The sequence below is a fragment of the Peromyscus eremicus genome, chromosome 1 (genome assembly GCF_949786415.1).
Source record: "Peromyscus eremicus chromosome 1, PerEre_H2_v1, whole genome shotgun sequence".
NCBI lineage: Eukaryota > Metazoa > Chordata > Mammalia > Rodentia > Cricetidae > Peromyscus > Peromyscus eremicus.
This window is the reverse complement of record NC_081416.1, coordinates 182477740-182491929: the sequence shown is the minus strand read 5'-3', so window position 1 is coordinate 182491929 and position 14190 is coordinate 182477740. Positions and strand designations below refer to the sequence as shown.

The 14190-nt window shown below is 45.1% G+C and overlaps 1 protein-coding gene across 1 annotated transcript; it reads left to right on the top strand.

Moving 5' to 3' along the window:
- Positions 1–280: 280 nt before the first annotated feature.
- LOC131903092 (leukocyte immunoglobulin-like receptor subfamily B member 3) lies at positions 281–13448 on the top strand. Its single transcript, XM_059253789.1, is given in 17 exon segments — positions 281–314; positions 6912–6947; positions 7127–7411; positions 7549–7854; positions 8162–8446; positions 8561–8866; positions 9094–9390; positions 9633–9935; positions 10224–10250; positions 11144–11257; positions 11572–11647; positions 11726–11763; positions 11992–12044; positions 13081–13114; positions 13117–13146; positions 13149–13219; positions 13275–13448. Coding segments are annotated over 17 exon segments (2469 nt in total).
- The last annotated feature ends 742 nt before the right edge of the window (positions 13449–14190 follow it).

The window sequence follows — 14190 nt, the reverse complement described above, 5'->3', positions numbered from 1 at the left end:
CTTCAAATAAGGTTAGGCAGAGAAGGGGAGTTCTGCTGAGAAAGAAAGGGAGGCCTCCTTTTTGCACTGAGCTCAGAGAACTTTCAGGATGTGTTGAACTGCAACCTTAAATGCAGGATTCTCCAACAGGGCAGCTCCTCTCCCCATGGAGCTGTTCCAGTACAACCATGTGATAGGGAGGATCCTGCCTCCAAAGACCACACCCTGTGTTACCTGGCCCTTGAGATAGGCTCTGCAGATCTACCCATAAGACCAGTTGCAGCCTCCAGAAGGAGATGCCATGATGTTCACTTTCACAGCCCTGCTCTGTCTAGGTGAGATGTGAAGATGGGGAGGGAACACTGGGTATTAGGAATGACCCTATCCCACAACCTAAAAGCTTCTCTTTACAGGAGACAGAGACTTATTTTATTTGACTAATATTGTTTATGTATACATTTCAGTTGATATGTGAAATATTATATTGAATTTGAACTCTACCTCTAGAATAGAAACTGTAAAAAATTTAAATATGGTTATACTGCCTCCATCCAGTTTCCTCCATATAATCATTCTCATATTTCTCTCCAACTTCTCCCTCTCTAATTCCTATCCTTTTCTTTAAATGTTTTATGTGTATGCATATATATACAAATGCAACCTGCTGAATTCATTTAGTGTTGTTTGTACATGAATTCAAACCTCAGCGTTTGGTATTGAATGAGGAACCAGAGGCTACGCCTGGTGAACATTGATTTTCCCTCTCTCAGCATTCCTTAGTTGCCTATTGTCTTTTCTCTAGGTATGGAGCCCTGTGTAATTTCCTCCTTACATGTTAGCATGTCTACTGGTGTTGTCCTTGTTCAGGTCTTGTTCAGGCAGGTATGTTGTGGAGGTGTCTTTGGTGTACTTTTCTGTTATTTCTCAGAGATACACTCTCACAGAAGGTATCCAGGTCTTAGGTCACTTGCAAACCTGCCTCCTTTTCTGCAATGTTCCCTCAGCCTTAGGTGTAGGAGTTGCATTGCAGATGAATCAGCCGGGTCTGAATACCCTAAGTCAGTTGTTCTCTGACCAGTTGAAAGTTTTCTGTAGTAGTCTCTGTCTCCTGTAAAGAGAAGCTTTTATAACGAGGGGTGAGAATTATACTTACCTGTTGATTTGACCAGAATTTTAAAACTAAAACTAAGAAAAATAAAGCATATTGTCGACACAATTTGGTAGGTTCAGAGGGAATATCTTTTCTTGCGGTTGTAAGACAATGATTATCTTGTAGAATGGTAATATATTTGACTGGAAAAATTACACAAAAAAACCCACTCTGCATAGGGCAACCAATAATGGAGCTCATGCCTGAGAGAAACTAATTCTATTTCTTCTAGTGGGCATTCATTGTCTGTAGTTCTCTGTCTAAATATAAGACCCCATGAAAATTTCTTCCTTCCACATTAATATTTTCACTGATACTGCATTGTCTGCTCTTATTTATCTCTTCAGCCATTTCTAGGAGAAGCTTTTTCACTGGAGGCTTCCTGGTATATTCTTATTCTTACAATGTATATGTATCTGCTTCTGTGATGTTTCCTGGGCCATAGATGCAGGAATTGTGATGCAGATATATCTGCTGAGGTTGGGCCCTTTGTGAACTGTGAGGGAGTCTCATTGTATTCAGTTTTGCACCCTCCAGTGAGCCCACCATATTCCTAGAGTTCTACTCACATAGTCATGTAGAAAATCTTGGTTAAAATCTGTGGGAAATAACAAAAGAATAGACACAGACGAGGGAATGGATTTATAGTGATGAGATGGGAGTTGCTGTGGATAGTAGGGAGATAAAAGAGGGTTGGATAGGGTTAATCAGATTGTGTTATATACATATAAGACGTTGTCAAAGAACACATGCATTTAAGAAAAAGTCAGTAACTTAGAAGGTTGAATTTGCTCTGGAAAAAGTTTTCTGAATGGATCTAACTTCTTGGTTTCAGTCAAGTTCTTGAAAAGAACATCATTGTTTCACAGTTTCACATGACTTTGAAGTCCATGTGATAATGTTTAGTAGGTCGAGCTATGAGGAAGTAGATTTGTTCTAAAAATGATATTCCCTAGAGACAAAATCTCTGCTTCCATATGAATATCAATAATAATTGATGCCTTATCTAAAACAAATAGGAAATATAAATGTGGCCAAGATCCTGGCATGTTCCTGTGTTGCTATTAAAATTCATGCAAACTCTAGGCTAATAGAAAAAATTCATAGAGAAGACTGTCTCCTCCCCATACACCCAGCCTGACCTCTTTTTTTTTTTTTTTTTTTTTTTTTTTTTTTTTTTTTTTTTTTTTTTTTTTTTTTTTTTTTTTTTTTTTTTTTTTTAGTAAGCCCCAGTGGATTCTATAAATTCTCATTGTGGTTAACTGCAAGTGTGCTTTTTATCACGTACTGTTCACTGTTTCCACATCTAGTTCTTAGTTCCTTGAGAGGTTATTAATCCCCCAAGAGGAGTGTGAACAGCTTTTGGGGAAAGTTTAAGAGCTTCATATTTCAACTTAGAGAAGTTAAACTTCCACACACTCCAAGTCATGATCCTCTAGCCAGGGTTACAACCTGCTACCCATGGAAATTGTGTTACTAATCCCCACCAATCTTAGCTCAACCACTGTTTGAGTGGTCCAAACCTGAGACAAGATAGGCTATGAATCTATGCACGACTCCTAGATGAATGTCTTGCTCAGCCCTTATCAGAGAAGCTTCCTCCTACAACAGATGGTAGCTAATAAAGAGAACCACATCTGAACAATGTACAAGAAGAGACTTTGGAACACTGAGTTCTTAATGGGGTGTCTGCATTAAATCCCTTCACTCTGAGACCAAGACTGTGAGGAAGAGAGTTTGGAGGGATTATAAGAGCCAGAGTAGATGGATGAGATGATGGAAAAATGTCTTCCAGACAGAACAGGCTGATACAAACATGGACTCAAAGAGAATATAACAGCATGTACAGGGCCAGCAAAGGTCTAAGCTGGATAGTGTTCCAGTGCTGAGGGGATGGGGAAATGCAACCATCCCCAACTCAGAAGCTGTCTCCAATTGATAAATAGTTGCAAAAAAATTAGAATTTTTTCAACAAAGTCACACTGATATACAAACCATACTTAAGGGCAGGCCACATGCCCAGCAGTGGATGGCCAACACAAAATGAACTCAGTGATATTTTGAGGTTTTTTTAATTCATAATGCTTGTCTTGATATTTTTTAAATTTATTCTTCTCTCGTATATTACACCCTATTCTCAGTTTTCCCTCCCTCCTCTCCTCCCCGTCCTCCCCCAAACCCCTAAATCCCAGATCCATTCTTCCTCGATTACCTTTAGAAAAAAGTAGGCCTCTCAGGGATATCAAGTTAAAATAAAACTAGGCACATCCCTCAAATTAAGAGTGAACAAGACAACCCAGTAGGAGTAAAAGGTTCCCCAAAGCAGGCAAAATTATCAGAAACAACACCTGACCCCACTATTAGTAATCCTACAGGAATCCCAAGCTACACAAACATAATATGTATGCAGAGTACATAGGTCAGACCAATACAAATTCCCTGATAGCTTGTTCAGTCTCTGTGATCCCCTAGGGGCCCTGCTTAGTTGATTCTGTGAGCCATTTTCTTGTGGGGTCATAACCATTCTGGCTCATACACTCCTTCCTTGGACTCATCTGCTGGTTCCTCAGAACTCCACCTATGATTTGTTGTGGGATTCTTTTTCTGCTCACATCAATTGATGGTTGAAGCCTCTGATGATGACTGTGTTAGACACTAGTCTGCTAAAAGAAGATGTCTGGCTTAGGTTCAGTACACTCCACTACAAGGAGAGTTTCTGGGGGTCATCCTCATGGATTCCTGGGAGTTTCTATGGCACTGTGTTTCTACCTCACCCCTCAAATATCCCCAAATTCCAGTCACCTCTTCTAGTACAGTCAGTACAGTCTCCATCCATTCCCCACATAATTCCTCTTGATCCCATCCCCACTTGTCCCTAGTACATCTGTGAAATCTATTCTATTTCCCCTTCTCAGGGAAATTTATGTGTCACCCTTGGTCCCTCCTTGTTACATAGAATCCCTGGGTCTGTGGATTGTGGCATGGATATCACTTAGTTTACAGGAATAACCACTTACAAGTGAGTCTATATTGTGTTCGTCTTTCTGTGCCTGGGTTACCTCACTCAGGATGATTTTTTTTTTTAGTTTTATCCACTTGCTTGGAAATTTCATGGTGCCATCCCTTTTAACAACTGAGTAATAATTCATTGTGTAAATGTACGACATTTCCTTTATCCAGTAACTGATGGAAGCAGATGCAGAGATCCATAGCCAAGCAACTGGCTGAGCTCCAGGAGTCCAGTCAAAGAGAGGGAAAAGGGGTTCTATGAGCAAGGGGCATCAAGATCATGATAGGAAAACCTACAGAGACAACTGATCTAATCTAATAGTAACTCATGAACTTTAGAACAACAGCTGTGGAGCCTCCTCTGGACTGGACTAGGCCCTCTGCATAAGTGAGACAGTTGTGTAGCTTGATATGCTTAAGGGGCGCCATGACAGTAGGATCAGCATCCATTCCTGGTGCCTGCACTGCCTTTTTAGAGCCAATTACCTATGGTGGGACACCTTACACAGCCTTGATTCTGGAGGAGGGGTGTCGTGTCCACCTCGACCAGCAAGGACGACACGACCCCAGGCTCTTCTCCAAGCAGTTTATTTAGGAACCTTGAACAATCTTCTGACCCCGGGGAAAGCCATCTTCTTCTCCACTCTCACTCTCACTCTCACTCTCCCATTCTCTCTCTCACTCTCACAGTCACTCCCACAGCCACTCTCCTGGGAAAGTCAGCCCACGCCCTTTATAGCCACTGGGCAATCAACCCGTGGTGCCACGTGGACAATGCCGCTAGGGTCAGACATATGCAAGCAAGCCAGATTAGGTCCAGGTGCGCAGAAGCAAGCCAGATCCCAGCCTTAGCCAAATAAAGAGCACCTGCCATCGGGAAGGCAGAAGCCAGATGCCGCACCATCTTTGAGGCACGGCCGTGCACGGCTCTCTACAGAGGGGCTTGCACCTGCCTCAACTGAATGTACCAGGCTCTGCTGACTCCCCAAGGCCTTACCATTTCGGAGGAGGGAATGGGGCATGAGCTGGGAGAGTGAGGCTGAGGGGGAGGTGAGAGGAGGGAAGAGAAGGGAATCTGTAATTTGCATGGAAAAATGTACAAAAAATTTCTTAATAAAAATTTTTTAAAAATCATTACCTTTGAGGTTGAACTCAGTAGTACACTGAGAATCTCAAGGCTGAGATTTACGACCAAGAAAGCATCTCCCTTGACCAGAAGCTGCAGATATTGCCAGCAGCGGACAGAGTGGCTTTACCTCGCATACTACAACTTACAGGAGTCTACCATGCACCTGGTGCTATGGCTGTGTGGAGGTATCCTATAGCCATCCCTTCACCAGCCTAACCAAGAAGAAAACTGTGAGAAGAAGATGCAGTGCTGCTCACAAGTACTGCCCACCCCTGCACCAATGTATGGCTAACAACGGAAAGAAAGTGTCCACACCAACACCCTGCACCCTAAGAGAGTCAAATAATACACATCCCTGTTTGGTCCAAGATCCCAGTCACCATACAAACCTTTTGACCAAAGGAAAAGGACAAAGGAAAGTGGATATGTAAGTGTTGGGCCTGTTAGATGGCTCAGTGTATAGATACCTGCTGCCAACATTAAGGTCTGACTCCTATTGACAGGATCCATATTATACAAGGAGAAAACTGACCACTGAATTTTTACTCTGAACTTAATGCCTGATCTGTGGCATATATACATGAACACACACACACACACACACACACACACACACTCATGAACACCACTTAAAAAAGGAATAATTTAGAGTTTATAGCTTACCTTTATATCATATGCATTTTTATGTTCTATACAATTTTTCCATTTCAAAATATTTTGCTTTGCCTATATGATTTTGATAATATAAAAGTATATAAGTATGTCATAGTGTATACCTTTTCTGCATCAGTTGTGTGTAAAATTGTTTGCTTTCAAGTTTGAATAAATCTGCCCTGAAGGCATTATACACCAAAGAAAAGGAGTAACTAGAAAAATTAACAAATGCAATTTAAAAGTTGTACTGGCAAGTACCATCCGAAAAAAGAGCTAGAAACAAGAAAGAGAGGTGCACATTTGTGACCCAGCCCTTGAGACCAGGAGAAAGAAGATTATGCATTCCATTCCATGCAGGTATAGACATTGAGACCCTTCTAAGAGACTTTAAAAAATGTTGAAAAGGAGGAAGTATTTCAAGTAAAAATGTGAGAGGCAACAAGGCAAAAACCACATTTAAATTTGTAAGTATTATTTGAAATATTCGCACCTGATGACTACAGTATGGACCTGAGGGTGATGCGGACAGATGCAGCTGACATTAACAGCGTTGTAGGAATGTTCTCTGTGTAAGAGCTGATTGCAGAGGGTCTAGTTCCTGGCCCAGACACAGCACTGCGGAAGTCAAAATCTTGTGTGTGAGGAGCAAGGCTCCCCTTACTGCCGGACCAATGAAGTACCACTATGTCATCAGGAGTGCCTGCCTCCAGAAGCCACACTAGTTTCCTGTCCCCCTAGGCAGACTCTGTAGCTCTGCCCATAAGCACAGTTGCAGCCTCCATGAGCAGATGTAATGATGTTCACCTTCAGAGCTCTGCTGTGCCTGGGTGAGTTGTGAAGATGGGGAGGGGATACAGTGGCCTAGGAATGAGCCTGTCCCACAGCCCAGCACTGCCCCATCAGGAAAACCCAGGGTCTCAGGAGGTTCTGTGGAGGGGAGGAACTGCTCCAGGTTCAGGGACAAACTTCTCACCAGGAACTCTCTTCCAGGACTGACTCTGGGCCCTGGGACCACAGCGCTGACTGGTGAGTATCTGCAGCTGTCTTGATATGCTATACCTCTATTACCCAGGATACATGCCTGAGTAATAAGTATAAAAAACAAGACTTGTGAGCTGATCATGCGATTGAATGAAGTGTGATGTGTTTGATACTTTCAATCTGAGAAAGGATATCTTGGGTCCTAGCTTCTCATTTCCTTGCAGGGACCCTCCCTAAGCCTGTACTCAGAGCACAACCAGACCTTGTGGTCTCCAAACAGACTAATGTGACCTTCTTGTGTGAGGGTACAACAGGAGCCAAAGAATACTCTATCTACAAAGACAAAAGTCAATATACATGGTTCACACAGATTCTTCTAAAGCCTGCGAACAAGGCTGAATTCTCCATCTCAAAAACTGACCAGCACCATGCAGGGAGATATCAATGTCGCTATCGGACCCATGATGCATGGTCTGAGTACAGTGAGTCCTTGGAGCTTGTGGTGACAGGTGAGAGGAAAAAACTTTTGCCATCCTTGGGCTTCACTCTCCAGAAGTGAGTCTGCTCTCAGGGATGCCCTAACTCCTCACAGTCCTTTAGGATAATGAGCCCTGATACATTAATCTGATTCTAGCATCTCTTTTAGGAGCATACAGTAAACCCAGCCTGTCAGCCCAGCCCAGCCCTGTGGTAACTGAAGGAGGAAACGTCACCCTCCAATGTGCCTCAAGGGAGGGATATGACAGGTTAATTCTGACTAAGGAAGGACCACAGAAACTCTCCTGGATGCTGGAGTCACAGTATAATTCCTCAACTGGACAATTCCAGGCTCTATTCTCTGTGGGTCCTGTGATTTCCAGTCAAAGATGGATATTCCAATGCTACAGCAATGACCTGAGCAGACCACAGGTATGGTCGGAACCTAGTGATCCCCTGGAGCTCCTGTTCTCAGGTAAGGAATCAAAACCATTCCACAGAATGCTGTTGAAATAATGGAAGTGTGGAAGGAGGCCTTGGTGTGTGGTGTATGGGAGGGGACAGGGCTCTTCAGTCCATTGATGCAGATCAGGGGAGACAGAGGACCCAGAAATACAGATTCCAAGCAGAAAGTGATAGAAAAACCCAGGAAGTCCAGGAGAGAGTTTAATATTCATGGAGCTTTCTGATTCTTCGTATCAACTTAATTGCCATCTACACAGGGGACCTTCTCTGTGCCACCTTCAACCAGAACCACCTCCTTCTCTCCTACTTCCTTACAGGTAACCTCCACAAACCCATCATCAAGGCTGAGCCAGGCTCTTTGATTGCCTCCAGAAGTGCTGTGACCATTTGGTGTCAGGGGAGCCTAGATGCAGAAATATGTGTCCTGCATAAAGAGGGAAGACAAAATCCCTGGGGCACACAGACGCCAGAGAAGCCTGAGAACAAGGCCAAGTTCTCCATCCCTTCTGTGACACCGCAACATGGGGGACAATATCGCTGTTACTGTTACAGCTCAGCTGGCTGGTCAGAGCGCAGTGATCCCCTGGAGATTGTGGTGACAGGTGAGGGTCTCAGGACCAGGCTCTGCTTTCAGAAGTATTCCCTTCCAAAGCCTATCCCTGGAGGACATTTTGGTTGAGTGAGCCCATGGAAAAAGCTATCTCCATCTCTCATAGGAATCTACAGAAATAAACCGATCCTGTCAGCCCTGCCTGGCAATGTGGTGACCACAGGAGGAAACATGACTCTTCAGTGTGTTTCATTGAAAGCATATGACAAGCTCATTCTCTCCAATGAAGATGAGAAGTTCTTCACCTCCCTAGACTCACAGTATATACACCATAATGGGCACTACCAAGCCATGTTCTCTATGGGTCCAGTCACCCCAGTACATATAGGGACATTCAGATGTTATGGTTACTACAAGAATACCCCACAGGTCTGGTCAGCACCGAGTGACCCTCTGGAAATACACATCTCAGGTGAGCCATCCCCATCCTTGACCAGTCTTGTTGAGAGCCTAAGTCTTTGGCAGGACACTGTCCCCCTGGGAAGTTGCTGTTGGAAAGGGACTAAAGGAAGAATCTGTTTTCTAAGCCAGAGTCCCACAGTTGGAGAGAAGCAGTGGCTTGTGCAGAACAGGAAGATAGCTGATAGGAGTTTGGTAAAAAGTTGCTCCTCAGTCCTTTGCCTGTCACCTTTCCTCTAGGGCTGTCCAAGAAACCCTCCCTTTTAAGTCACCAAGGCCATATCCTGGACTCTGGAAAGAGTCTCACATTGCAGTGTTGCTCTGACATCACCTATGATAGATTTGTTCTGTACAAGGTGAGCACAACTAACTTCACCCAGCATCATCACAAATGGACCCAGGCTGGTCTCTCCTTGGCCAACTTCACACTGGGATCTGTGAGCAGCTCTACTGGAGGCCAATATAGATGCTATGGTGCACACAACCTCTCCTCTGAGCGGTCAGCCTCCAGTGACACCTTGGACATTCTGATCTCAGGTGAGCAACCAAGGAGATTTGATCAGGTAACATCCTCTGCATAGAATTTCATGGGAATCCTAAGAGGTGATGGCTGAGACAAGGGACAAAGAACTGATGCAGGAACTGATGCAGAGACAGGACAGTAGGAGAGGAGCTCAGTCTGAGAAAAGAGACAGAGTCCCTGGTACTTAGGGGATACCCATGTGTGGTTACAGCTCAGAATAATGAAGACAGCCTCTCATAATTCCTCTTCTGTTTAGGACAGCTTTTCTTCCCTGCTTTCCTCTCAGTGAAGCCTAACTCAACAGTACATCCAGGAGACAATGTGACTCTTCTGTGTTGGTCAAGAGAAAGAGTGAACACTTTCATTCTGTACAAGGAGGAGGCAGTCCATCAACCCCAGCGACTAAAATCAAAGTTCCAAGATCAGCACTTCCAGGCAGAATTCTCCATGAGTGCTGTGACCTCTGCCCTTTCAGGAAGCTACAGGTGCTATGGTTCTCGAAACTCATCACCATACCTGTTGTCATATGCCAGTGCCCCCGTAGAGCTCATAGTCTCAGGTGAGGTGGCCCTGAACTGTCAGGCTGACTCAAAATTCAAACTTTAAGAAAGCTCTTGACTTGGCAGACAGTAGGAAGGGTTAGTCAGAAGGCAATTTCCCTAGGAAAAAGTGGATGCCAGTGATGGCCTATCAAGTAATGCCCACTCCATCCTCTATCACAATCTAGGTTAGGGATAGACAGCATGAGAATCATGGGGAGGTTCCAAGACAGATGTGCGACAGTGAGAAGAGTTAGGACTCCTGGGTTAGCATCTAAACATCATCTTTTTGTTGTTCTGTTTCCTAGAACCCTCAAGGCCCATGACAACAGCTGGTAAGTATCAGGGACCTCAGTGCAGGGAGTGTGCTCCATCCCCAGGGTGCCTCACAGCTCTTACCCCAATGAAGTCTTCATTCTCTGTCATTTCAACTTTTGAGTGTGGGAGTCAAGCAGAAATCCCAAATGAAACTCCAGAAACACAAGACTAAGTTTAGGCTACAAAAGATGGCACCCAGAGAGAAAAGATTAGTCTCAGCCTAGAGATTGAGGGGAGAGGGTGAGGTGGAAAGCAGGGAACCCAGACACTCACCTCCCCATGCTGCCATAAAGACTCTGAGAATAAACCTCTTACCTGCATGGAGTCACACTCGAGAATGCTAAATATTCTGTTGGAAGGTGGGACCCAGATGGGGAATAGCTGGTTATAGGCTTCAAATAGCTGTTTCTTGAGATGCTGACTTGGCCAGGCCCTTCCTTTCTGGGATGGCTGCTGTTTCTTTGATTGTAAAGGTGAGAACCCTGGCCCACATGTCTAAGTTTCTGTCTGCTTTGGTCTGTCTTCCTGTATTGATATCTTTCCTGATAGAGGAGGACTCCAGAACCTGATTCTGCAGTGGGGCTGTCCCACAGTGGTGGTGACATGTGCAAGTGTGGGGCACAGGGTCATGGTAGAGCATTCCAGTTCCTCCTTCCCAGCTTGTGATCCTCAGCTCTGGTGTGTAGAACATGGCTGGACATCAGAGTCCCTGTGTTCAACTCCCAGCTCTACCTCTTCCAGTCAGGTGATCTGAGGCAGGTGAACTGGCTGGATAGGAAAACAGACCATTCCTGTTGCACGATTGTGAGGAGGGGAGATGGTGGGTGCAAGAGCCAACATGGGCCTGGCACACTGTGGGTGCTCAGGTAAGCAGCAAGCATCCTCTCTCATGATGTCTCCTATACCTCAGGACTGGAAAAATACCTCCAGGCTCTGATTGGAGCATCTGTGGCCTTCCTCCTGTTCCTCTTCATCCTCATCTTCCTCCTCCGGCAAAGGAAACAGGGCAAATGCAGGAAGGATGGTGAGTAGGGTGTGGGTTTCTGGGGTCTCAGATGGTGGTAGGCTCCCCTGTGGGCCATCTAAGAAGGGAATCAGAACACTGGCACTAGGAAATCCTCTAATGGGGGAACAGTAGCTTAGAAACACAGATCTCAGATAAGAAAACACGGGCTCTCAGAACCTGTGAGATTTTGGGTGTTCTGTGAACGTTACCATGTCCTGGGACATTTGCTAACTCATGCCTGTGTTGCGAAGTTCTTTTCCTTCCTTGCAGGCAAATATGCCTGGGAGTGGAGCTTACTACCCTCCTAGATCAGACTCTTCTTTCTCTTTCAGCCCAGAAAGAGACAGAATTGCAACTTCCTGCAGGAGCTGCAGAGCCAGTATACAGGAACATAGGTCCCCAGAAGAGGTAACTCATGGCACAAGACATCATCGCCTACCTTCCTGACACAACTCACTGACAATTGACATCTTCTTGTCTTTCCAGATCCAACCCAGCTGCTGCCACCGAGGAAGAAAGCCTTTGTGAGATAAAGAGGGTCCCTGGGAAGGAGATGTCTGAGGACTCAGCATTTCAGGGGTGGTGGAGAGGCTCTGGGGTCTTTGCTAATTGGGCTTGAACTTCACACTATGAACTAAGGGATATCATAACATTCCCTGTTCTCTGGTCCCACGTGGGGCATGCAGGAAACCAGGGGTCTGAGATAGCCCTAGACTCTTCTCTGAAGACATTCTTTTGTTCTTCTATGACAGATGATTCAGTGGAGAATATGCAGCCTGAGCATGGTGTGGAGCTGGACAGTTGGGTGAGGTCCCTGTCTCTATTGGCAGTGCTAAGGACTTAGAGCCCAGATTAGTCCAGGAGTCCTTATTTGTTCTTCCTCTCTGAGCCCTCAGCAACACCCACAGATGACCATTCCCTTCTGCAAGCACCATGTGCCTCCTATGTGCTCTGGCCTCACTCACCCTTGGTTTCCTGGGACCATCTGCTTCCTCCCTCATGTCACCTCTTTGGCTGCTCAGCATCAGTCTTGTTGTTAATATGCACCTAAGAAATCAGAGGTTACAGGACTAAGTAATCCAGATCCTCCCAATACCCCCATTCACTGACACAGCTTCACAAGAAAGCCCGTCTTTACCAGCTCCCTGCATGGATCAGAGTTAGAGAACAAAGCACACTCCCTCATCACCATGGTAATCCATGGTAATAAGTGCAGAGTGCATGCAGTGCCAAGGGTTTGGGAAACCAAGCAGAAGAAGTGGGTGGAGTATGTGGGAACATAGGGCCAGTGTGAAGTACAAGGGAGGACTCTGAAAAGTGTCTTCTGAGGAGGAAACCCACATGGACAAGACCACAGAGACACCTAAGGGGCCAGCAACTGCAGGCAGGGGACTCGGCAGGACAAAGAAAATTGGGGAGAATCATTTCATTTTATAGTTCATTTCGTGTGTATGGGTGTTTGGCCTTCATGAATATCTGTATACCACCTGTCCCCCTAGTGCTGCAGAGGTCAGAAAAGCATGTCACATTCCTAGAACTGGAATCACAAATGATTGTAGAGTACCATGTGGGTTGTGGGAACCTGGGTGCTCTGCAAGTGCAGCCAGTGATCTTAACAACTGAGCCAGCCATCTCCCCACCCCCAGAAACATTAGTTTTTAGAAGTTGGATTGTGTGGCTGGAGGCAAGACAGCAAGGGTTAGAGTGTCAAGATTAGAGGCCGGAGCTGTAGGAAGGAAGCCTAAACAGCTCAGTGTGGCCATGCTGTGAAGACCTGACCAGAGGAGATCCCAAGGGGAACAGGGATACACTATCTGTATCTCACTACTTCTGCTCTACAGAGACCAACTGAGGCAGGCCCCTTGGGTGATATATATGCCAAGTGAAACCCTCCAGGCTCAGGAGGGCAGAGCTGTCCTACCTTCTGTCATGTTAGGAGATGTCCTGGACACAAAAGATGGACAAGCAGAAAAGGACAGAGTGATGGACACTCACGCAGGTCCTGTTCCTCCCTAGTCCTCCTTGTTCCCCCAAGACATATAATTCCTCTCACTCTCTCCCACTGCAGGCTGAACAATCTGAAGAGCCCCAGGGTGTGACCAATGCCCAGCTGTGCAACATGAAGCTCAGACAAGAGACAGCTGCACTCCCTCCCTCGCAGGCAGGGAATGCCCCAGAGGAGCCAGTCTATATACTGATTTTCCAGTAACTAACCCAGAGACCATTCAAAAGAACAGAAAGTAATGACTCTCTGCCTGCAAGGATGCTTAACGGAGACCTCTAAGTGATTCTTGGAATTTTTGGGAAAACGTCTGCATTTTGACTAATGTTTCATATTTTGGAAATAAAGCAGGAGATTTCTCAATTATTGATTGAAATCAAATTAAATAGAAGGGGAGCTCTTATATTAACTATTAACTTTAATGACATTACTCATCAATGCCATGAAACAGGAAATCTTACCCACACAGTTGCAGAGACCTGTAATCCAAACCCAAGGGAGGCTGAAGTAGGAGAGTTACCTTTGTTTTGTGGCCATCTTGTGATAACTAGTGAATATCATGTTAGCCTAGAGTCCAGACTGGGACATGCTTCAAACACTAGCCACCAAAGGCCAAGTGTGGTGGTATACACCCCAAATCCTAGCACTTTGGAAGTGTTGACAGGAGGACCAGCAGGTCAATTAATCTTCAGCTACATACCATAGGACTAAGAGGCCAGGTGGGAACACACTAACCCTTGTGTTAAAATAAATAAACAGGAATGGCTTGGTGGCCAATGGCTTTCATCTAAGCACTTAGCAGGGAGAGACTGCATAATTTTAATGTCTGAGGCCAACCTGGACTACATAGTAAGCTCCACAAAAGCCAGGACTAGATACAGAAACTCTGTCTCAAAAAAAAAAAATAAATAAACAAGGGTCAATAAGATATCTCAGTAGGTAAAGCCAC